The 23638-nt window shown below is 54.8% G+C and overlaps 2 protein-coding genes and 1 long non-coding RNA gene across 3 annotated transcripts; 2 read left to right on the forward strand and 1 right to left on the reverse strand.

The window, feature by feature from the left end:
- Positions 1–3327: 3327 nt before the first annotated feature.
- On the reverse strand, positions 3328–16514 carry LOC308490288. The gene is made up of 3 exons (XR_013992189.1): positions 14430–16514; positions 3830–3955; positions 3328–3490 (listed from the first exon to the last, which is right to left on the reverse strand). It is a non-coding gene; the product is annotated as an uncharacterized lncRNA (long non-coding RNA).
- Positions 16515–16746: 232 nt separating this feature from the next.
- Positions 16747–20832, forward strand: RPS5 (ribosomal protein S5). Its single transcript, XM_081032282.1, has 6 exons — positions 16747–16835; positions 17620–17728; positions 19389–19598; positions 19720–19848; positions 20536–20634; positions 20711–20832. Exons 2-6 carry the CDS (start codon positions 17621–17623, stop codon positions 20777–20779), a joined length of 615 nt encoding a protein of 204 aa, XP_080888408.1. The 5' UTR covers positions 16747–16835; position 17620; the 3' UTR covers positions 20780–20832.
- Positions 20833–22223: 1391 nt separating this feature from the next.
- On the forward strand, positions 22224–23198 carry RNF225 (ring finger protein 225; the record flags this gene model as incomplete). Its single annotated transcript, XM_081032276.1, has 1 exon — positions 22224–23198. The coding sequence occupies one exon, from the start codon at positions 22224–22226 to the stop codon at positions 23196–23198; it is 975 nt and encodes a 324-aa protein (XP_080888402.1).
- Between the last annotated feature and the right edge of the window lie 440 nt (positions 23199–23638).

Consider the following 23638-nt stretch of genomic DNA (forward strand, 5'->3'; position numbering starts at 1 on the left):
CATCTCACATCTTCTGAGCCTTGCAAATCCTGCATAACCAACTCCCTGACTTAGTCCTGTTTGAAATATCTAGTGCAGTTTGTTTCCTGCCTAGACCCCAACTGATGTAATGCTTGGTGTCAAGAGGGATTCCAAGAAACAGACCCTCAAAGTTGGGATTCTGGGTTTGACTTGGTTCTGGAGCACAGCACTGAACTCCTTGCCAACAGAATGGGGTGCTGGCAATCCATGGTAGGTGGGGGTGTCATTTAATTAAACTGTCACCTGTGGTGGCTTGAAATGAAGTGTCAGTTGAAGCCTGTGCCTTGAGAAACCGAGTGGCCACTGCACGGGGGAGTTGATGGCAGCATGGATGACTTCATGACTGCTGCAGAAATTACAGAAAGAAAATGGCATGTTCAGGGCTCTAAATCCTTAGCAGGGAGAATCAGAGAGCTTCTAGACCCTAAAAGAACTTATGACTGATTGTAGCCAAAGGGAATACCTAGCTGAAACTTAAATACAAAATTTAATTGCACGTATTTCAGAATTACAACCTGGATTACATCGAATTGTCATATATGAAAATTAGGGCACTTCGGGGAAAGGAAGGGAACCCTGAGGCTTGGAACAGGGTTGACTAGGTGGATCAGATGAAGCCTGATACCTTATGACACTTGTACCCGGAACTGAATTGACTTGCCAGATGACATATGAGGTACAGCTCAACATCTGGAATCGGCACCTAGTAAACTTACGCTAACCCACTGTCCATGCTCCAGGGCCCGCCGACCTTCTGCGCAGGCGGAGCAGGAGGGTTGACTGACGGGGGTACAGTGGGAATCACTACCTCTGTGGCTTTCCGGTCCTCGATGGGGGCACTGATCTCTGCAGCTCTCCCGGGGATGTGGTGTTGCGTCTGCTTTGCCATCTTGGCAGGGAGGGAATGTTCCAAGGGGCTTCTGCTTGGTCCTTCCTACCTTAAGGATCCTCGCAGAGCCGCTGTGGGGATTCTGCCATTGCAGAATATGTCTCTTCCAATTATTTACCCAGGAACTGGGGACATGACCACATGGGTGTGCACAGGGAGACAACGAGCCCAAACTCACTTTGTCATCTGACCACAATGCAACCCTGCTCTGTCCAGTGAACCACAAAGTGCTTGAGGATTAGCCTCAAGACACCAAGTCTCTCTCCATCCCTGATATGGGTATTTCCTCCCCCCACGAAAAATGGCACAGGCCCTTTGAGGAAAGCCTGTTTATCCTTGTGGCAGGGCTGGTCCTTCCTTAAGGTCTCCCTTCAGTACAGAGACATTGCATCTGGAAACAACCTAGGTCTGGAATCTGGGTGACAAAATGAATGTTTATTGTCACATTTCAAGTCAGGCTTCTGAACACCAGATCTGGACAATTTGCCACGTAGGTCAAATAGCTTTTTAGTAAGTTGACCATCAGTTTCATTGCTAAGGACATCCTGATTAGTCGGCCACCACTTGGAGACATGTCTGTGCAGGGATGCACCGCTCTCAGGACAGCGAACCGCCTCCCGGCCACACCTGTCCCCAGCATGGCCCGGGGTCACCAGCGGGACTGCCATCGGAGGAAGTTTCTCCAGCCGTGGTCCTCTGCACCGGTTGTAGTGGCCCCTGCGCTCCCAGCACGTGCAGCCCCCGAGGGGCCGGGTCCTAAGCCCATCGCCTCCCAATACAACCTCTCACTCAGGGGCGTCCCCAGGTCAGGGCACAGTAGGATGCCCCTTCTGGTGCTGGTTGAGGTTAGAGCACTCGCTGAAGGCGCGGCTGTACTGGGAGAGCGTGTAGGGCCACTCGCTGGTGTGTGTGCGCCAGTGGCACACAAGGATGCAGTTGCGCACGAAGGCTTTGTCGCACTTGTCACACATGTACAGCCGCTGGGACAAGGACCCGAGGCCAGGCCGCATGGAGGACACACCAAGGGGCCCTCACCCATCTGCTGCTGCTCGTCAAGGCCTAGGGGCTCCTCTGCTGCCTGCCCCAGGTCCTGCGGAGCCAGCGGGGCCCTCCAAGCAAAGGCCTCACTACACCGTCCGGCGCCAACTACACCATCCCGCGCCAGACAGCCCTACCAGGGGGCTCTGCTGGAGGACAGTCGGATGCAGGTCCTCGGGAATCTCTGGGCTCCTGTGCCCTGTTTGCCAGATGGATAGTCTGTGTAGACCTGGCACAGGTGAGCCCAGGAGCAGCTCAAGAGCAGCACCTGGCCCCAGATTGGTCACACATGGGAGGCTTCTCCCCAGGGGGTGCTCTGTGATGCTGAGCCCAGCAAGAACTATGGCTGGAAGCCCTGGCACCCGCTGGGCTCCGCAGGGGCCCTTCCCAGCCTTCCGCCCCTAGGGGGTGACCAGGTAAGGTTCCTGAGAGGAGGTGGAGCCATGTCGCTCCTGCATGATGGGTCCAGCTCCTGCAGTCTGATGGGTTTCTGAGCTGGGACTCACACCAAGGCCCCAGCTCCCGGAGCCCCCACCTGGGGAACTCATCCTGCCGCCTGCTGTTCTTCCACGCAGGTCTCCCTCCTGAGAGAGGCGTCTCTTAGCTAGGTCCTCTGCCAGAGGCTTCAGCTGTGTCTTGAGTCTCTCCTCTTGGCCCCTGGGTATCTGCCTTGGGAATGCCTCCCTGCCCAGAGTTCTGAGCCCAAGTCTCCATCCTGGGGCCAGCCCCCAACATGGTGTCCTGCTGTAGGATCTGGCAGAGCAGAGAAAGGGAGGTAGACAGTTCCCAGAAGGGGAGAGGTGGAGAACTGGGCCAAAGAATGAGGACCCCAGGACCGATGCTTGCTGGGTGACCCCCAGCTCTCCACAACCTAGGGAAAGGGAGAAGGAATGAAACCAGGAGATGGGAACCCTGGAGCCTCCAACCCCTAGTCTCGGGTTGGCCATGCCCGAAACTGCCACCAAGGCACCAGCTTCCCTGCCTCTTTCTGGTCACCAGCATCATCCCTCCTCTTCACCAGCTGCTGAACCACCATCACCCCTCGCTTGGGACTTCAGCAGTCCCCTCTTTCAAGCAACAGGGACATCCCAGTTACTCAGCCACGCACCCCCAAAATCCCCCTCCACTGCTGACCTCCAGCCTCCTGAAAGCGTGCTCTTCTGGGAGGTGAGCCAGATCCACCCCTTCCTACCTGTGCCCAGGAACCTGGGCTCTCAGGTCTGGTGACCTCACTGCAAATGCAAACAGCTGAGTGTGGGGCCCTGATCATTCCAGCGAGAGCCAACACCAGTAAGGCCTGATAGCTACCAGCTCAATTTCCATATTTCACTGTGACTGTTAGTTTCCTATAGCTGCTATAACAAACTACCACAACTTTAGCGGCTTAAAGCAATGCAAGTTTACTGTCTTACAGCACTGGAGCTGAGTCCTAAACCAAGGTTTCAGCAGCATCGCTTCCTTCTGGAGGCAGGACCCACATCTGCCAGCTTTAGATGCCACCTCTTTTCCTTGTCTCCTGGCCCAGTCTTCCATCTTTGAAGCCTGCAGCAAAACATCAAATCTATTACTCTCTGCGTCTTTGTCACATCTCCTTGGACTGAGCCTCCTCCCTCTTCTTGTATGGACCCTGGGATTACACAGCGCCATCATGACTAACCCAGGATGACTTCCCACATTGAGATCCTTAATCATACCACATAACCCCTTTTGCCATGTGAGGTGACATACACACAGGGCTGGGGATAAGGGGAAGGGTGGGTACTACTCTGCCTGCCACAGTGGCTTTTTCTGGCTTGTTGGGAAAACAAATTATGTGTGCCAAGATACCATTTAGGTGAAACAAAACTATAAATATTCAGCCTGGGATTGTGAAGGACATACATTCGGCTCAGAATCGTTCCTTCTGGGTGGGGCTTGCTCGGTGGGGGACGGCTGTACCACGCAGACCAGGGACAGTGATTCTCATGTGTAATCAACACACATGCAGGCGTCAGACAGAAGGCCCGCCTAGTGGTAGGAAAATGGAAAGGAAGAAGAAGACAGAACTTGCATGTGAGTCACGTTACTGATCAGTGACAGTCATTGATTTCAGAGAGCTGACCTACCATGTTTCCCCAAAAATAAGACCAAGCCGGACAATCAGCTCTAATGCTTCTTTTGGAGCGAAAATTAATATAAGACCCGGTCTTATGTTAGATAAGACCGGGTCTTATAATAAGTAAAATAAGACCAGATCTTATACTAATTTTTGCTCCAAAGATGCATTAGAGCTGGTTGTCCAGCTAGGTCTTATTTTTGGGGAAACACGGTATTAAGGGGATCATGGGTAAGAATGAGAATTTTCCCTTGGTTCTTGTTACTTCCAGAGCGAAGTTGGATCTGTCCAGCACAGCCTGTGGGACATGAATATGCGACCACAGAAAATCACCATCTCACTGAGCACAAGGGTGCAGGTTCTACTCCTTCTCTGTACAGACAGATATCCTTTTATAAAAAAATTCCACAAATCTGGGCATATTTAGTGAAATTGCTTGCTCCAAATCTCCCGACTCATTGTCCCTTGTCCGTCAGTTTTGCAAATTTCTAATAAACAGTTCCCCTGGATCCCAAGTGGCCTGAAATAACATGACCAGGAACTAAAAGAATCAGGAAGCATTTAACCAAGACCCTCTACACGTTTTCAGCAAGGACACTTCAGAGCAGGTGGACGGGGTGCTTTCCAAGTTGCTGCTACTAACCATCTCTGGTGGATTCTTTTACCCTTGGACATCACAACCACAATGGCAGAAATGCACCAATGGTCAGTGCTCTGGGGGCAAATGTTTTTGAGTGGAAATGAGACACACTGGATTGTTTAAAGGTGAAATGCAAAGGTAGACACGATCCACAGATTGTGACAAGCCATAGAAGCAGCTCAGCTGTTGCTGCCATACTCTTAGAAGGCTGTTTTTCTGAGTGTGGGAGGTGAGGCTGTGACCTGAGGTTTCTCAAACAGCTCTCACTCCAGTCACACATGTGATAATTGCACAACCTGCCTGTCCCCTCCGAGCCCGCGGGAAGCTGGCCTTCAACTATGGCAGGTGCGGCCCGCCCTCCCCACCCCACCCCCACCCCACCTGCACCTCAAAGTCGCTCTCAGGGTCTGGGTTGACTAAGACTTCATGGAGCCACGAGGGTATGGGTCCCTGCTGGCTCCTTCCCTGTGGGTGGCACTGATCAGGACTTACTCCTTGAAAAGCCAACCCCTTCCCACACTGTGGCAATGGCCACTTTGTGCCTTGGTTTCTCCACCTGACAAATTAGCAGCTGGAGCTTAAGACCCAAGGAGAGGGGTGCTTAGAGCCACTAGAGTTAGGAACTTCTCCCAGCAAGTGTGAGCACATCTGAGTGACAATGAACACTAGCATGTCAACCGATGCCAGACTGTCCACGGGACCCTTAGAGAGTGACCCATCACTGTGTGGGCCTGTGGGAGGATACGAGAGAGAAGCAAACATTGTGGATTAGAGTTCAAGGACATTCTTTCCAAGTAGGAAGTGGGCTGGCTGCTATCCTCACCTGTTTGTTTGCTGTCCACCCTGAGGTGCTGACGGTGCAGCTTCCGAGAACAGGGGTGGGGATGACAGGGTGTACTGGGTAGCTAGCAGCTGAGGGCCCCACCCCTACCAAAGCTGGCCAGCCCAATAGTAGGTGTATATAAATCTAACCTACAGTGGAAATCATGCCCAGGGCTGATGGGCAGGCTCAGGGGCATGACTCCTGAGGGGTCCTCGTGAGCCACACCTGGCGGAGGTCAAAGGAGGTGTTTGCTCTAGAATATGGGGCATGGCAATTCCATTCCTAGGTTCTACCCAAGAGAAATGAAATTTGAGCAAAACTTGTACACAAATTTTCGTAGCAGCCGTTTTTATAATGGCCAAAAATGTGGAAACAACACAAATGTCCATCAACGATGAACAGATAAACAGAATGTGGTCCATCCATATAATGGACTACTTACTCAGCAAAAAAAAAGGAATGAAGTACTGATACATGGTTTGACCTCAGAAAACATATTCAATGAAAGAAACCAGACACAAAAAGACCACATATTGTATAATTCCATTTATATGAGAAATCTAGAATAGGCAAATCCAAAAACAAAGAGTGGATTAGTGGTTGCCAGGGGCTGAGAGGGGAGGAAGAATGGGGAATAACTGTTTAGTGAGTACGGAGTTTAATTTTGGGGTGCTGAAAATGTTCTGGAATTAGATAATGGTTATGGTTGTACACTTAGTAAATATATTAAAACTAAAAAAATACACTAAGAGCTGACCTGAATTGTACACTTTAAAATGGTTCATTTATGTTATGTGAATTGTACCTTTAAAAAAAATGGGATGCAGCCATGGCACAGAGTTCCTGCCATAAGCGTGCCCTGGTGTGTGTCCTAGGGCAGCCTGGGTGAGCCCATCCAGGATGTCATGTGGTCCCCGGCCACAGCAACAGCACTGCTAGGGTGAACGGGTGTGTGTGTGTGTGTGTGTGTGTGTGTGTGTGTGTGTGAACAACACTTTCATAATAAGAAAAACACGGTCTTTAAAAATGCTAGGTAAAAATAAAACATTATCTTGGCCAAGAGGACTGCACACCAACCAAGCAGAGTTTTCACATCAGAAGCTTAAACTCTAGGTTGACAGCATTCTCCCCCCAGGACACAGACTTTTCTTCAACCAGGTATCTCTTAAACCACTCATCTCAAGAAGGAAACTCTTCATAGGGAGCTGGACACGCCTACTGGGAATAACAGGCAGCATGCAGGGGCACAGGGCGATACCTTACAGTGTCCCGAGCCCCAGGGCACTGCTAGTACTGACTTACAGATAGGAAGCTGTGACTTGGCAAGGGCAAGACTCAGGCAGGACACGGGGCGTGGGTACTCATGCCCCATTCCGTGTGACCATGGAACCCTGTCCTCCACCCTCAGGTTGCCCACTGGTTCCACAGAGAGCTGTGCAGAACAGGCCCATCCCACACACCTCCCCAGTCTGCCCTGCACCCCAAGCCTCTGCTTCTGGGCATGGGAGGTTTTGCAGAGGCCAGGCTGACCCTGCGGGGGGGGGGCAACTGCAGAGCTGCTGGGGAGACCCCCACAACTCTCTACTAAGGGGATCAGTCCAGGGACACGACCAGGCTGGGATCCAAGATCCCCACACATGGAAAGGGGCTCCCTAGCCATGAGCACTGATGTGGGGATTCTGTCACTCCCTTCCTCCTTGTATAACTGTAACTCCAGGGCAAATTCGGGCCCCTCACACAGAGGAAGGGGCCCCACAGTGAGTGCTAAGCAGTAGGACAGCAGGCACCCGGGTTTCTGTGCATCATCCCTAGGGAAGGAGCAGGGCTTCTACAGTTGTGCATCCCAGAAGCCCCACAGTTGGGATCCGGGTCCCTCTGAGAGCACACAGGGTGCTCTGTGCCAGGTGTGAGGGACAATGGAACCTGGGTGCCTGCCATGCTCCTGTCCCAGGGCTTCTTGTGAATGCAGGGTCATGGCTGCTGGCCTCATGCCCTGGTTTGCATAGTAGTTGGCAGCCAGAGCAGGGCCCCAGGCCAACACTCAGCATGACCTCCTGGACCCCTAGGGGTCTGGAGGCCAAGGACTTGTCGGGGTGGGAGAAGACACCCAGGATGGCCAATCACCATGGACTCTGAGGACGGGCCACAGGATGGTGTTCTGGGCATGAGGTCACCCACAATTGAGCAGGCTCCTCTGAAGGAGGTGGTAGTGGCTTGAGTGGTACCCCCACCCCTCAAAAGATACCTACACACCCTAATCTCCAGAACCTTTGAATGTGACCCCATTTGGGACAAGTTTGTAGATGTAAGTAAGGATCTTGACCTGAGGTCTTCCTGAATTCCCCGGTGGGCCCTAAATCCAATGACAGGTATGTTTATAAAAGGGAGGCAGAGACGAGGAGGAAGCAAGGACTGGAGGGCAGCAGCCATACGCCACGGAACACCTGGAACCACCTGAAGTTAGGACACGGCATGCTTTCTGCCTCAGAGCTTCAGAGTGTCACCCTGTCAACACCATCATTGCAGATCTGGCCTCCAGAGCTGAGAGAATCCATTTCTGTTATTTTAAGCCACCCAGTTGGTAGTAATTTGTTACAGCAGCCACCAGAAAGTGAGGAAGAGACTGGTCCAGACACTCAACAGGATGGTTTGGTTGAGAGGGACCTCCTGGGCCCTGGTGAGGTGGAGACAGATGCCTAGGCAGAGTGTCAGAGAAGACTGGACAGTCCCAGGAAGAAAAACCAGCCCCCACCTGGCAGGAAGCGATAGGGCCGAGGGATAACCGTTAGCTATGTACACAGGGCATCTCCAGAACTGTCACCAGACACCGCATGCCCACAGGGAGCTCCTCTGCTCATCTGCTGGGACAAAAACCTGCCTCCCAGCACTAGACACAGCAGGTGGAAGCCTCCAATGATGGCTGCGGCTCTGTCCCTCCCCCACCCCGCCCCAGCCTGCTTCCAACCTGCACAGTCACACTACCTACCTGTACCTGGATGATCTGGAGCCATTGGAGCAGAGCATGGCAAGGGACCCCGAGGGCATGTCCCAACCCTGCACTGCATCTGTCCCAGGTGTTCTGACAGTGACCTCTCATCTGCTCTGTACCCTGAGCGTTCACCCAGGCTTTCTAAGTGCTGCCCGGGCTGCTAGGAATGGGACACAGAGCAGCCACCTTCCAGCAGACAGGAGGGCTGAGAAGTTAACGTGTCCCGGACTGCGCCCTGCAGAACCACAGGGCAACAGCACACAGGAAAGCGGCCAGTGAGGCTGACCGTCCTCATAGCTTGGACTCAGCCTGCTGAAGCTGATAAGAGGATGTTGGCCGAGGTCAACATAGGCAGCTTTGAGGTGTGGAGGATGGACTCCATGCCAAGCCCAGGGTGGCTCCACCTCTCTGGGTCACAGACCAACCTTCACCCCCACTGACAGCCCCAGGCGACACAGACCCTAGCCGGTCTGTCCTCTTTTACAGTAGGACACGCAGTAGGGCAGGAGTGCCCTGAGTGCCGGCACAACTCCTTTCTGTGGCTGTCCTCCCCATGGTGCCTCCTCCCGCGTGGGCCCATCTGACGAGCTTCAGCAGTCGCAGGACGTCGACTGTGTCAGGGTTGGTCAGGGTCGGGCGACACAGCGGAGCCAAACCAGGCGCTTACAGGGAGTGACTAAGATAAGCACAGGCAAGAGAGGAACAGGAGAAAATTAAAGAAAGTGATGTGAGAGCATGAGAGAGGGAGGCAGCGGCTTCTTCGGCCTCTTCGAGGAGGGGACATTGGGACTGAGGAGGAGTCACCGGGTCTGGAGACAAGGGAATGGCAAGTGCAAAGGCCGGGAGGCCAAACGAGAGGCAGCGGGGAGGCCAGTGTCAGCCACAGGAGAAGATGGTCTTGATTCCGAGAGTCGCCACGAGGGGTCCTGGGCCTGGTGCCTCCCATCGTGGGCCTCATCTCCACACTCAAGATGCGGGACATGGGAGCCAGAACCAGAGCGATCACACCCGCCCGACGCGCCACGGCCAGCCGGAACCCTGAGCATGAGGACCGGAGTGCGCGCGCGTCAGGCCTGGGCTCCGGTCCCCGAGCGAGCGCGGGGCTGGGGAGGGAACGAGCGGACGCGCCCAACGGGCTGGGGTCGCGGGTCAAGCAGAACGCCACTTACTCGCCGGGGGCGGCCGTACGTGTCCTGGTCCCCGCCCCTCAGGCCACGCGGAGCCTTCCTCGCTCCTCCTCCCAGCTGCCGCCGCACTGATTTGGTCCCGCCTCAAGCGTAGGCGGCAGCCCTCGCCCGGACTGCTGGGAAGCGCAGTCCCTTTGCGCTCCGAAATCCTGTCAAGGCCACTGAGGCAGTCTACACCCAATTTACGAGGCACAAACCTGTGTCATCGCCAAGGAGACGGATGAGGACAGTCCCGCCCACCGGGAGCCTGGCAAACCGGGTGATTGGCCATTACGATGATTGCTAGCCCTTGCTTCCAGTCAGACTTCTGGGAGATTCGGCCCTTCTCAGCCTCGCTGGGGTGGAAAAAACCTGGAGGGCTTGGAAATGTCCCGGCGAGCATGTTACTTGCCACACCGCTGGGAGTGGAGCTCAAGCATCTCGGTGTCAAAGCTCCACTGTTGATTCTGATATCCCTGTTTGAGAACTACAGCCCCCCACCCCAAAGTGATGTTAACTACGTTTGTTCATCTGGGTAGAATAAGCTGGTCAGGTTTCCCACCCACTTATCTTGTGCCCATCTATTCCTTGGCTCCTGCCCCACATAGACACACTGAGTTTTGTTAGCCAGTTTAGCTCAGCAACCCAGTGTGTGACACCACCCAACTGCTCCCATTGTATGTCTCAGAGGCGCTGGGACTGTCCGGCTCCCTCTCTTGATTGAATGCTCTGTCTTGGGGTTTGTCTCCCTGTCCAAGGACAAAGTAAGGGCTTGGTTTGAAACTCTTGAGTGGAGCTTGCCATGCTCAATGAGGTTGGAGGGAGTGGTGGCTGAAGGGCACTCAGAAGGCCGCTTGCCCGTGTGCCTACCCTGGTGGCTAATGAGGGCCTTGCCACAGTTGCCGCAGAGAAACGAATGCAAATTGCTGGCTCTCAGTGTGGGTGTGTGGCATGCAGGTGGTCCCGCTCCCCGCACAAGAACGCAGGATACGGTGATGCCAAAAAGGGACACCAATGGAGCCACGGATAGAGGGTTCATGCCACTACTTCTCGCTGGCAGCTGGGTTGGAGACACAGGAAGTAGGAGCCACACAATCCACAATCTGTCATCCACTTCTCTGCCAACCAACCAACCAACCTGTTGGTGTAGCCACGGCAGTTATATCAGTGGCTAATGGCTAACCAGTAACAGCTGATGGCCCTCTACTACCCGAGCCAGCACCTTTTCACGTGAGGCCAACAGCCTGGAAACTGCTCTCTGGGACTCTGTCCCCACACTCCACCCCTCCAGGGTCTTGCCTCACAATCTATATGACAAGAGTCTTCCGCAACAGGCCCTGTATCACTAACCCAGCTCATGAGAAAAAGTTTCAGTCCACTTCAAGTAATGTCTCAGGGAGTGTCTCTCGATGTCCACCTACTTTCTGGGCACAGCCAGGGTTCTCAGGGTACCACCAGACTTCCTGGGCACAGTAAGGGTTTCTCAGGGTACTGTGCTGGAACAATAGTGGCTCACAGCCAAGGTGTTTACATATTTTCGATGGCAGCCAGTTGCAAACATCCTCCTGCACCCCAACAAGGGGTCTTCCTGCACCACAGTCTTGCTGACAGCCAGGTGAAACACAGGAAGAAAACATCCGCCAGTTCCACTACATGATGGTATGTTCCCAAACAATCAAGTGGTCCATCAAATCAGGGATGGAAGGCAATTCCCCACAGTCCACAGTTATTTACAAAGGCTGTGCATTGGCCTCACAGTGTGTGCCCTATCCACAGGATGAGGGCTCCAAGTCCTCCCCAACCTGGGGTGAGGGACTACCTTGACCTCACCCGCATCCTCCACCGAGGACTCAGCAAGCATTTATTCCTGGGACTACAAGTCCCGCATCCGAGCTGCCTCAGCAAGCACTTCCCAGCCCACAGGGCCGCAACGACCTTTGCTTTCTCCAGCCTATACTGGCTGGAGAACCATCCACATCTTCCCACTCCTCTACGGGGGTCCAGCTCATGAGAACAGCGGCCACCGGGCACCACACACTGTGTGGGGGCCACAAGTCCTCCTGGCCAGGGGCAGATGACTCCGTTACCTGACCAAGAGAACCCTGCTCACTGTGCCATGTGTCATGCAGGGACTCTGGTACCACTCCCTGCACGAGAACGCAGGATATGGTAAGGTCAAAAAGGAACAACAACAGAGCCATCGATAGGAGAGTCATACCACTATTCTCGATGGTGGCTAGTCGAGACACAAAAGCAAACATCGGCCAGTAACCCAACAAGAGGTCTTCCTGCACCCCATTCTCGCTGGTGGCTGGGCAAGACATAGGAAGTAGGATCAACACGATCCGCAATCCACAATCCGCTTCTCTGCCAACCAACCAACTCCCTAGCGTAGCCATGGCAGTTATATTAGTGGCTAAGGGCTAACTGGTAACAGCTGATGGCCAGCTAGTGACAGCTGATGGCCATCTACTACCCAAGCCAGCACCTTTCCACGTGAGGTCGAGAGCCCGGAAACTGCTATCTGGGACCCTGTACCCACAGTGTGCCAGCATGTGAGTAGGTTCCACCACTGGCTGAAGGTTCAGTGTACTACCTGGGGCTTCTCACTGCTGGGTCCTCTGGTGCACAAGGCTCACCAAAACTGGCACTTCTCATGCCTGTGCGTGCCCTGCTGCTGGAGAAGCACTGAGCTCTTCCAAAAGGAAGAGCTCTCTGGGTGCATACAAGGGGCCTCTCCCTGGAGTGAATTATCTGGTGCTGCCACAGGGCTGCCCACTACACAAAAGCCTTATTCTGTCCAGGCAGGCGTGAGGTTGCTTGCACTCAAGGAGGTTGGAGGTCCAATTGAAGGCAGGCACTGGTGTGGGGGACATGTCTGGGTGGGGGCTGGCTGCAAGGTCTGTGGAAGGTCTGCATACCCTCCCCACTTTTATTGAAGTCTGTTCACTAAGTGGATCCTCCTCCCTCCCCAAGGCTAATGCTGGGAGCAGCAACAAAAACACCCCCACTATACTCACTGGTCACACACAGGGGGCTTCAGGAGTGAAACCCTTGGTCACACACGTACTGGAAAGGAAGTGGGGCTCTCACATGAGGAATCCAGCTCCTGCAAATTGTCAGGTACCTGGACTGGAGCTCATGCCAAGGCCACAACCCTGGATGCCTGTGCCCTGGGGAAGTTGTCCTGCTGCCTGCTGTCCCTCCACACAGGTCCCCCTCCTGAGAGGGGGGTTTCCCAGCTCTGTCCTCTGTGGAGGGTGCTCAGTTCCACCTCAGGCCTCTCCTGAGGGCAAAGGACAACTCAGTGGGAATCAGCCTAGGTACTCTTCCGTGGTCAGCGTCCTGGGCTGCTGGAACTTCGAAGTTGAGGCTGGCCTCCAACTCAGAGAACTGGTTGCAGGATCTGGACAAGCTGAGTAAAAATAGAGAGGCCAGTAGTTTCCAGGAGGGGAAAAGGTAGCAGGAGCCATGAAAGCAAACCCCAGCAGCTGAGGCATTCTGGATGGCTTAGCCAAATTTGCTCAAGAGTCTTGAAAGCTGTAAAAAGGGCAGAGGCATAAAGGAATTTCAGCAGGAACTGAAGGCAGCCAGCTAGCTCAGTGGGTGAGGTGGTCAGGGAGTGACCTCCTTGCCTCTCCAGGTTTGGTTCCTCCCCTCTCCTCTACTGTCCTCTACCATACTGTCCTCTATCATCTGGAGTGGGGCAGGGGTTTAGGACAAAGTCCAACACTTGACCTTGCTGTTGAATGTGGCTCTGAGTCTGGCTGCATGGATTCAGCCTGGGATGCATGGTTTTCCTGCCTACACCTGTTTCCCCACCTGTAAAGTGGGGAAACATGGGCAACCATCTCATGAGGGGGTTGTGAGCTCTAGTTCTTTCCAGGTGGCCCCAATCTGCATTTGAAGCCCTGCAGTGTCTCTGGGCGGTAAAATGTTCAGATTCCTGAAGATCTGAAGGCTTCCTCTCTTTGAACCCTCATTCCCCATCTGTAAAATGGACAGGATGCTGCCACCTTCCTAGACTTGGAGTGAGGACAAAATGAATCAATCTGTTTAACAGTCTTGACCCCGGGCTGGATAGTGCCTAGCAGGCACTCAGAAAACTGTAGCTGCTTTTAGCTAATGTATAAAATGGTTGTCCATTGAGCAGGCATTTATGGAAAGCTACTGTGTGCCAAGGCTCCAGACACTGCCTCAGCCATCTCCAGCTTTTGGAGATACCCCAGCTGATTCTCTTGTGAGTGTAGAGCTTTCTACAAATCCTGATCTCTGCACACTGGGCCGCGAAAGCGGCCTCGAACCGGAGGTCCATACACAGCAAGTGTCCCAGGCCCGTCGCCCCCTCTAAACCGCTGCCCATCCCAGGCCAGCCATAGTCCTACCCCCCTCCTCGGATCCAAAACAACTCCTCCCGAACCTGAAGTGCAGGGGCCCAGCCGCTCGCTCAATAGCGTCACCCCTAGTGTGCTGCTCTGGAGGAGGACTTCGTCTCACTGGTTCTCCAGTGGTTCTCGGTGGTTCCTCGGCACGGTGTCCAGGGTACCTTTCCACCCCCTCCACCCCACCAAGAGACCTCCAGAGGAAGCCAGGATGCAGACTTCCTCCCGCCTTCTTTCAGGCCTAAAGGAACCTGTAGCAAAGGCTTGTAGGAGCCAGCTCAGAGGCTTGAGGGAAATGTAGTTCCGCCTGGAAGCCGATGCAGTGGAAAAACGGACAGAAAAATAATGAGCAAACTTGTCCAGGCATGACTGAGCACCATGCTTACCGTGGCGACCGCCAAGCCTACCGGGAAGGGTGGAGACGTCCGCTTCGGAGGAAAACTGGAGGTTTCCTGCGACTCGCTGTTGCCTTGGAGACGCCTCACATCATTCCGCCAATTACTTGCATGCTGGTGATTGGTCACTCCCAGAGGAGGGGCAGGACTTCCAGCCTGGGTCCACTGGTCTGCACGTCCCTTGGGCGGGAGTGAGGAGTGCCTGAGTGCTCCGCGAAGATTTAGGCCGTGTCCTTAGACTCCCCCCTCCCAAATCCCGAAGGTCGGGTCCTCCCGGCTCTGTGACCTATAATTTTCTAAATTCCCATCTCAGGTTACGCCAAATTCTGATGCCTGGTTCTTCCCCAATATTCGTCTCTAGTCGTTCTCCAATTCCTGCCTCTGGGTCTTCCCAAATCCAGGTCCCTGCTTTTCCAGTTAAGGCCTTAGATTTTCCCCTCAAGTCTAGGTCCCCGTTGTCCCCCAATTTGTGGCTTGTACCCCCAAATCGCAGCCATCATTAATCTGTGAGACTGTTCTAAATTCATATCCCTCCAAAGCACGGCGGGTCACCTTGTGATGTCTATAAAGATGTCCATTATCAAGTGACCACCAATGGCCAGGCCACAAGCTCCAAACTAACCTTGTCTGATTCCGTTCTCATTTCCATGCTGAAGGGAGAAACTGAGGTTCAGAGGGGTGGGTCCCTGTTAGCTTTTGAAGAGAAAGAAGCAGGAGGAGCCCTTCTGGATCCTGTTCAGTGTGAGGGTAAATGGTGCCACTAACTTTGCCCAGCCTTCCTGCTTTCCCCGAGTCAGCACCTCCCGGAGGGGCAGCCCCCAGGAAGAGGCAGGGCCCCCAACGATCAGAGAGGATCCCTCCAGGACCAGGAAGGAACCCATTTATCCCCTCTCCATCCCCACAAACCCCAGTGGGAGGCCCAAGGCTGCTGCTCTGCATATACCACGGTGGAGAGCAGAGGTAAGGGCCTCGGCTTCTGGGAGCAGCTCCTGTGGCCCTGCCAGAGCCTGAGGTCTAACCCCCAAACCAGGCCAGCTTCAGGGCCTGAGTCCTCCTGAGCTGTTACTAATGGCATTCCTGTTATTAATGACAGTCCAAAGGTACCCAGTCCCTGGTCTGAGACGCTCCTGGAATTGGGATAGGGCTGGTGCGAACCCTTACAATCCGTCAGTAAACAAACAATGCGGCTGAGCACCCGCTATGTGTATACCCAGGGGTGGGCAAGTGGGGTTGGTAGGGACAAATGGACGCCCTCCTAAGTCAATTTGCAGGGCCCCTTGGTGTCTGGCACCCCTTTGGAGGCTCAGGTGGGCACCGGGAGGTGGGGAGCCCCATAGTCCGCCAGATACAGCCCCATGCCATCTTGCCGGCCAGCATGAGTGTATAGCTATTGTGGTCGCTGCCTCTGAGAAGCCCACCAGGATGGAGTCCACGTTCCAGCTCAGATAGTGTCTAGGTTTGGAAGGTGCCAAACAGGCAGGGCGTGTGTGTGTGTGTGTGTGTGTGTGTGTGTGTGTGTGTGTAAGGGCTGGCATGTGCTCTTCATTCTGGCCTCCGGGGTCAATGGGGATGGCTGCAGAGTGGGCAGTGCACCCACCAAGGAGAGTGGGGGCTGTCCCTCAGGCCATCTGCTGGGCAAAGCCCTAGGCCCCTCGTCCAGCGATCCTCCCCGACCTCGGCCCGCACGCGATGAATGCGGATCGAGGAGACAATAGGGGGGAAATCAACATGGGGTGAAGGGAAGGGTCAAGCCAGAAAATGTCCCTTCACCAAGACTCATGCCCGCTGCGGCCCCGAGCGCACCATTGTGGGAGAGGGCGGACTCATGAGTGATGCGCACGTGGGGACCGGAACCAGCGGGGGGCAGTCGTGGCCCCCGGACCCACTCCGCAGCCCGAGACCGCGGCGCGCGCTGCCTGAGAAGCTGTCGTGACCGGACCGAGAATTGTGGAGGCTCCGAACGGGCTACCCGCGCTCGAAACCTGCGGTAGGTGGGATGTGAAGACAATGGCCGAACAAAGCGGCGAGCCCGAGCCGGACTTCATTAGACAAGGCGGCGCTGGCCTCATGGAGTCCTCCGCGCTTGTGCTGCGGTCCCCAAGTCCGGACAAATACTGGATGTCAGACTTCCGCCAGGCACGCTGGTGGGGACACTTTTGCAAATGCTCATGCGCTCTGCATTTAAGTATTCCGTCTGGCGCAGAGGACGTTCTTACATTCTTGTTCCAGATTGGTCCATGAATACACTGTACCTATTGCGCGCGGGTAGCCTCTCTGACCCGGAAGTTTTCGCTCCCGTTAAAAGCGTAGGCGGGCAGACGGCGGCCTTTTCCTGTCTGTGCCCAGACGGCGCGTGGTGCACTCCGAGTGGTAGAGACGCACCCTCTGCGCGCTGAGGTGAGGCCGCCGTAGGGTCGGGGATCTGAGGGACGATCCGGAATCTTACAGGGAGCCCTGTGGTGGGTCCCGAAGCCCCGGACTTCCCCTGTGGGGCCTCACCTCTCCCTCCGGAAAACGCGCCGAGGAACCAGGTGGAGACGCAGGGTGTGTGCGTCTTGCCGCGTTGCTGGTTCCCGGCTGCCTCCGTAGCTCTGTCCGAAGCGGAGTTCCGGATTGTGGGTTTTTCCTCTGTAACTGCACATTGAGATAGGAAGTTTGCGTTGTTCTGAGATGCACGATACACTCTCGGCTTGTGCAGTTTTTCCCTGAATAACAACCCCGAGTGCCTCGTTGGTATCAGCCACGAACCGCAGCCTTTGCCTTGATAACATGCAGAGTTCGTGCAATAGTCTTTGATGGCCGGTAACGTTTCTGTATTCCTGAGGAAGATGAGTCCAAAGCCGTTAGTTGGCTTTGCCAGCGTCGCAGACAGAGCTCGTTAATGACATGCCCGGGATTTGAACTCCAGTGGAATGCCTTTTCAGGGCATTTGGCATCACCTGTCCAGCTGTGGTCCATGCTATCGCTGTGGACCCGATGCCTGCCAGTTCTTGGCCCCAGGGGTCCTGGGGGAGAGACAGGTGCATCTTGCTGACAGCTAAGTGGTTTCTCTAGGGCTCAGAAAAGTGGACCCAGAATTTCACAGCCGCTTTGGTTCCTCAACATCCGAATTCACGGTATGTGGACAGGTTTTGGAGTCAGTGGTCGGGGTGCCTGGGCTCTTAACAATTGCTATCCCTAGGATGACGGAGTGGGAGACTGCTGCACCTGCAGTAGCAGAGACCCCTGACATCAAGCTCTTTGGGAAGTGGAGCACCGATGATGTGCAGATCAATGACATTTCCCTGCAGGTGAGGAGGGATGTGGTGGTTGTACTTACCACCTGGGGGTGGGAACACTTGAAACTTGTAGCTGTCCTACTAAGTCAGGAGTTGAAGACATGACAGGAGAAAGGGTGATCCCTGGACCACCACGTCCATTTTTCCTCGTGTCCTATTCAGAGGTTGCTACAGTTTTTGTCACAAGATGGTTCTTTAGGAGCATCACATCTCATGGGTTGTTTTTTGTTTTGTAGCAACATACACATAAAATCACGATTGTTAACACTTTAAAGTGTAAGGGTCCAACATCATTTTTTTGCATGTAAAATCCAGTTGCCCAGCACCGTCTCGTTTTGTTTTTGTTTTGATCTTTTACACTTGTCCTTATTAGCACTTTCGTGGGCCCTTTATAAACCAACAGTTATATTTTGTGACTGTATTAGTACAAAGATGAATAAAATTAAGGTTGGATTATATTCATTGTTGTCCCTTTTTTGTTATAGAAGAAATTAAAACATTTCGTTGCTTCTCAGAGCAGAGAGACTGAGTACCCTGAGACTGTCATTAGTAACAGCCCTGTTTTTCACTCTCAATGTCTTGTAGACATTCATGGGTTTGTTGGGGGTTCTGCAACTTAAAGCACCACACGGTAAATGTTTTAGTTTTTGTGGATCACATGTAGTTTTTGTCATATATATGTTTACTTCCTGGTTTTCTCTTTTTGTACAACCCTTGAAAAATGTAAAAACTATTTTTCACTTTTCCTTAGTGCTGTCTTAGGGGCTGGGGAAGCAGAAGTCCGCAGTACCAGTGGTCTCCCTGTTTTGAAAGCTGTGCAGGGCTCTAGTGTGGGACAGACAGTTGGTGCTTGCATTTTTTTCCTGCATGAAAACTCATGGCTTACTTGCCTGTTTGTGCAGGTGGTTCTCTAGCATAGGTAACAGTCAATCCAGTATCAGAATCTCCTGTCCTTTTCCTGTTGTTGGTTGTATTTCTAGCAAAACGTGGCTTGTATATATCCTCACGTGTAAATAATAGGATGACCTTGGGTATGTTTCATAGTGGACTATCCTTTAAACATACACATAGTTCCTCTGATCCACCCCCCACCATCACCATTTTGGTGTTTTCCAAACATTTTCTTAAGAAATGTATGTATGTGTAGGAAGAATTGTTGTATGATTCTTTTAAAAAACAAGTGTTCTCTGGAGTGATTCCTGCCCCACCCCTGATCCCTGTGGGACATTTGGCAATGTCAGTGACATTTTTCGGTGTCCAAACTGAGGGGTGTTCCTGGCATACTGCGTGCTGTTAAATATCTTGCAGTGCACAGGACAGCCCGCCCACCCTCCACCCCTCCCCAATGATCTAAGACATCCATTGTGTGGAGTTTGAGGAACCCAGTAGTTCTCGAGCCCACTCCCATTAAGAAGGAAGTGCTGGGGTGGCCAGTTAGCTCAGTTGGTTGGAGCGTGGTGCTGATAACATCAAGGTTGCCCATTTAATCCCCACATGGTCCACTGAGCTGTGCCCTTTTTTAAAAAAATAAACAAAAACCTCTTTTTAGTGATTGTCACTTGTTTAACTCTTATTTTTTCATGATAGCAGAGGCTCACAGCTAAGCCCACACAGGTGGGTGGGGACTGCCCTGAGTGGGTGCTCCTGACCGCAGTCCTCTCTCTTGCCCCAGGATTATATCGCGGTGAAGGAAAAGTATGCCAAATACCTGCCCCACAGTGCAGGGCGCTATGCAGCCAAGCGCTTCCGCAAGGCACAGTGCCCCATTGTGGAGCGCCTCACCAACTCCATGATGATGCATGGCCGCAACAACGGCAAGAAGCTCATGACCGTGCGCATCGTCAAGCATGCCTTTGAGATCATCCACCTGCTCACCGGCGAGGTAGGCCCGAAGTCCTGGGGGCCGAGCACCCCAGTGCATGCTGGGTTCCTCCAGATCACAGGGCTGAGCAGCGGCAGGGATGCGGGCTGGCTGTCAGGCTTATGGCCGTCCTGTCTCCTAGAATCCCCTGCAGGTCCTGGTGAATGCCATCATCAATAGTGGCCCTCGGGAGGACTCCACCCGCATTGGGCGAGCTGGAACAGTGAGGCGACAGGCTGTGGATGTGTCTCCTCTGCGCCGTGTAAATCAGGTGGGCTTAGGGCTTTGGGCATATGCGGCTGGGTTGGAGCAGCAATCAGGCCCTGGTGGAGTCCTTCCCAGGCCAGAGCTGGCAAGTGGGAAGGCTCATCCCTGTCTGCATGTTTTACCTGGAGTGTCATTTCCTCCAGGAAGCCTTCCTGGATTCCCATTAGTGCAGGGCAGGTCTTAGCTCTAAGCCTTTTTCTGGGTCATATTGGCTGAGGTGCAGTTTCATTTGGGTATGTATTTTTACACACACTGTGTGTGTGTGTGTGTGTGTGTTTCTTGGACCATTTGAGAATCAATTGCAGACATTATAACCATTTCCCCCCGAACACTTCGTGGGTGTCTCTAGGAACATGGATGTTTTATCCTCACCATCACTCCCTCCTGAGGAATTTAATAGCAGTCAAATAGCCAGTATTCCCTCAGTGTCCCATTTATGCAGCTGTCTCCAGCATACCCTTTGCAACTGTTCGTTTTCAGTCAAGGGTCCAGGCCAAGAGCACTATCATGGCAGGTCTCAAGTCTGTCATCGGGCACCTAACCTCAGCCTCTGTATCTACACTTATTTTTGAGGGCTCCGGCTGTGCCTTGTCTCAGTAGGCAACAGCATGGTAGCCGACATTTGTTGGGAGCCCTGCCTGGTTTGGGGACATCCCCTGCCCCAGGCTTAGCTGAGTCCTGTACTCCCTAGGCCATCTGGCTGCTGTGCACAGGTGCTCGTGAGGCTGCCTTCCGGAACATCAAGACCATCGCTGAGTGCCTGGCAGATGAGCTCATTAATGCGGCCAAGGTAGGTGACGACACGGCCAGAAGTCGGGGTGGGGGATTCCTCCAGTACCCAGCACTGACTGTGTGCTTCCTTGCAGGGCTCCTCCAACTCCTACGCTATCAAGAAGAAAGACGAGCTGGAGCGTGTGGCCAAGTCCAACCGCTGATCGCCTGGCTATAGCCCCAATAAATCTGTTTGCCCTTTGGGGTAGTGCCACCCGCCAGTGCCACTGTCTGTCCTTGAGGGGCTCGGAGCTGGGAAGGGGGGCAAGATGGCCCTGGTGTCCTGAGGACCTGCTCACATTCCTGGCATGTCTTGGCCTGTGGAGACCTGGATTCCCCGGGGAGCACAACTGACTCGGAACCATGGCACTCTGGGGTACAGGCCTATCCACCTAGAGTGTTCCAGCAGGTGTTGGAAATGAGCGGGGTGGGATCATCCTGCTGGAGATGTCACTCTGGCCTGGGGAGGGTACCCATGTGGCAGTTCACCATCTTGAGAGGCCTGTTACATAGAAGCCAAGGGAGAGGAAGCCAAGACCTGGGGTCTAGGCCATGACTGGTTCCTGCCCCTTTGTTGGCTGGCAGGGGCCAGCCCTGTTCAGTCCACGGTGGGGTCTGCCCACCCTCCGTCCCAAGGACTACGTAAGTCCCACCCATTCTGGTCACTGGACAGTTTGGCCAGGGATGGAGGCTGCCTCCCCAGCCACTTTGTGTGGTTTTAGCTATATATAGCCTAGCCCCCTTCGTCCCCCACCAGGTTCTTCAGTGGCTACCAGATGGAAAGGTGTTGAATGAGGGGGGACTCACCGGAGGCACCTGGGCTGTCAGTGCTCTGCCAATCTATGCTATCATCTTCACACCACCCCCGACATCCGGCTTGGTGTTCACCATCCTGGTGGGTGGGACAAGCAGTCAGACCAGTCTGCCAGGAACCTGGGACCTGAATGAAGTGGCCCCACCATAGGCACCCTCCCACAGGGAGGGGCACTTAGTGTCCAGCTGCCAGTAGGCCATGGATTTGGGTCAGAACTGGCAGGGACGTGCCAGCTAGAGGGAGGAGGCACCAACAGGTAAGAGCCCAGTGGCCAGCTGGGGTCTGTCATTGGTGGGGAACCTCTGATCCCTGTTAGGGGTTTCCATGCTTGGTCTGCTGGGCACCTGAGGCTTGGGTGTCTGTCCCTCCCTGGAGTCCTGCAGGGTCACTGCCCCTTTCCTGGGAGTCTCTGTCTTTGCTCCTGCCCGTGCCTGCCTGGGGTCCTACCTAGAGCCACTCAATTCCTCTCAGGGTCCCCCTGCTCTGGGACCTCCCAAGTCTAGGTCATCTGTGCTACCCACTGGGTTCATCTCTTATCCATCCCAGGTTCCCTCCCTGTCCCTAATCCCCTTCAGGTCCCCTGTCTTGCCATTCGCTCACCTCCCCCCAAGTCCAAACCTGCCTCTATACCCCACGTTGGACACCTACAACTACCCCATCCAGTCTGCTCCTGGGCACTGCTCTACGATGGGTAATGCCCTCCAGAGTCCAGCCCATGACCCTCTCCAGACTACCCTGTACCCTTCTGACGCCTCTGTCCCGACCTGACCACCTCTCCTGGCAGGTCCGGTCCGATGCCCTGCCCTCGGCTGCCCTGGCTCCGCCCCCGGGCCCCTCAGGGCACGGGCCCCAGCTCCCCGGGCTCGCTCTCTGCGCTCCGCTCCGCCAGCGGGGGGACAGACGAAAATGAGGACGAGGAAGAGGGGGACGGCAGCCAGGGCTTGGGTCCCATTCTGCCTCCCGCGTCCCCCGTGGAGTGCCTCATCTGTGTGTCACCCTTCGACGGCGTGTTCAAGCTGCCTAAGCGCCTGAACTGCGGCCACGTCTTCTGCCTCGAATGCCTGGCTCGCCTGTCTCTGGCCACGGCGGGCGGCGGCGATGCGGTGGCCTGCCCAGTGTGCCGAGCGCCCACACGCCTAACCCAGCGCGGGGGGCTGCCCGCACTGCCCACGCAACCCAGCCTGCTGCCCCCCGACGCGCGTGCGCCCTCAGCGCGTCAGGGCTCCGTGCGCTTCGACCGGCGCCGTGGGCTGCTCTACCTGCGCCCACCGGCCACACCCGGGCCGCGCAAGGCCCGCAGTGCGCGCCCTTCGGAACCACCGCCGCTGCGCCTCGGCCGCCCGCTGTCGCGCCGCCTGTCGCTGAACAGCCCGACCTGGGCCTTCAACGCGGCAGTGGCATTGGCCGTGCTGGTGGCCGCAGGTCTTGTCGTCTCCGGCGTCTACATCTTCTTCCTCATCCCGCGTGCCGCCTCCTCTGGCCCCGCGCGGCCCCAGCTCGTGGCACTCGCCCCGGCGCCCGGCTTCTCCTGGTTCCCGCCACGGCCCATGCTCGGGACACCCTGGACCCCCTCTTGGACGCCGCACCCCACGGATGGTGACCTGGACGCCGCCCTGCCAGGGGCTGCGGAGGACACGCTGGAGCCCAAGGGGAGCCCCGAAGATCCAGCAGAGGCCGAGGGGACAATGGACAGGCCCTCGGAAGGCATGTTGGGGACAGAGGGTGGCCCAGTCTGGGCCCCACGGGCACGGGGCAGGAGAAGGGTGTGAGGGCCACAGTAAACTCATCTGTGCTGCAGGCGCTGTCTTCAGGCCTGGGGACCTCTGCGTCATGCTGGTGGGGCCCTGCCAGGACCACTTGCCATGATCCCCTGAGGCTTAGCAAGGCGCAATAGCAGGCACCCATTTCTCCATAGGGAAGCCTGGCAAGATCATCGCTAGGAGCTTCTCAGGAAGTAATGCCTACTGTCATTCTCACAGGGATGCTCTGGAAGCATCCCAGTCCCAATCTCTGGCGGCATCCAGCTGAGGGAGCCCTGACCCCATCATTGTAAAGGTTTTGCTGGGAGATGCTCCTAAACCTGGTTTCCATGAGGGTCCAGTGGGAATCTCCTAATCCCCACCCCTCATGGGGAGGGCCTGCTAGGGGCACCCCAGCCCTGACCCTCACAAAGGTCCTACTGAGTACACCCCCAGGCATTATAAGAGCC

This window comes from Rhinolophus hipposideros, assembly GCF_964194185.1.
Source record: "Rhinolophus hipposideros genome assembly, chromosome: 21".
Lineage (NCBI taxonomy): Eukaryota > Metazoa > Chordata > Mammalia > Chiroptera > Rhinolophidae > Rhinolophus > Rhinolophus hipposideros.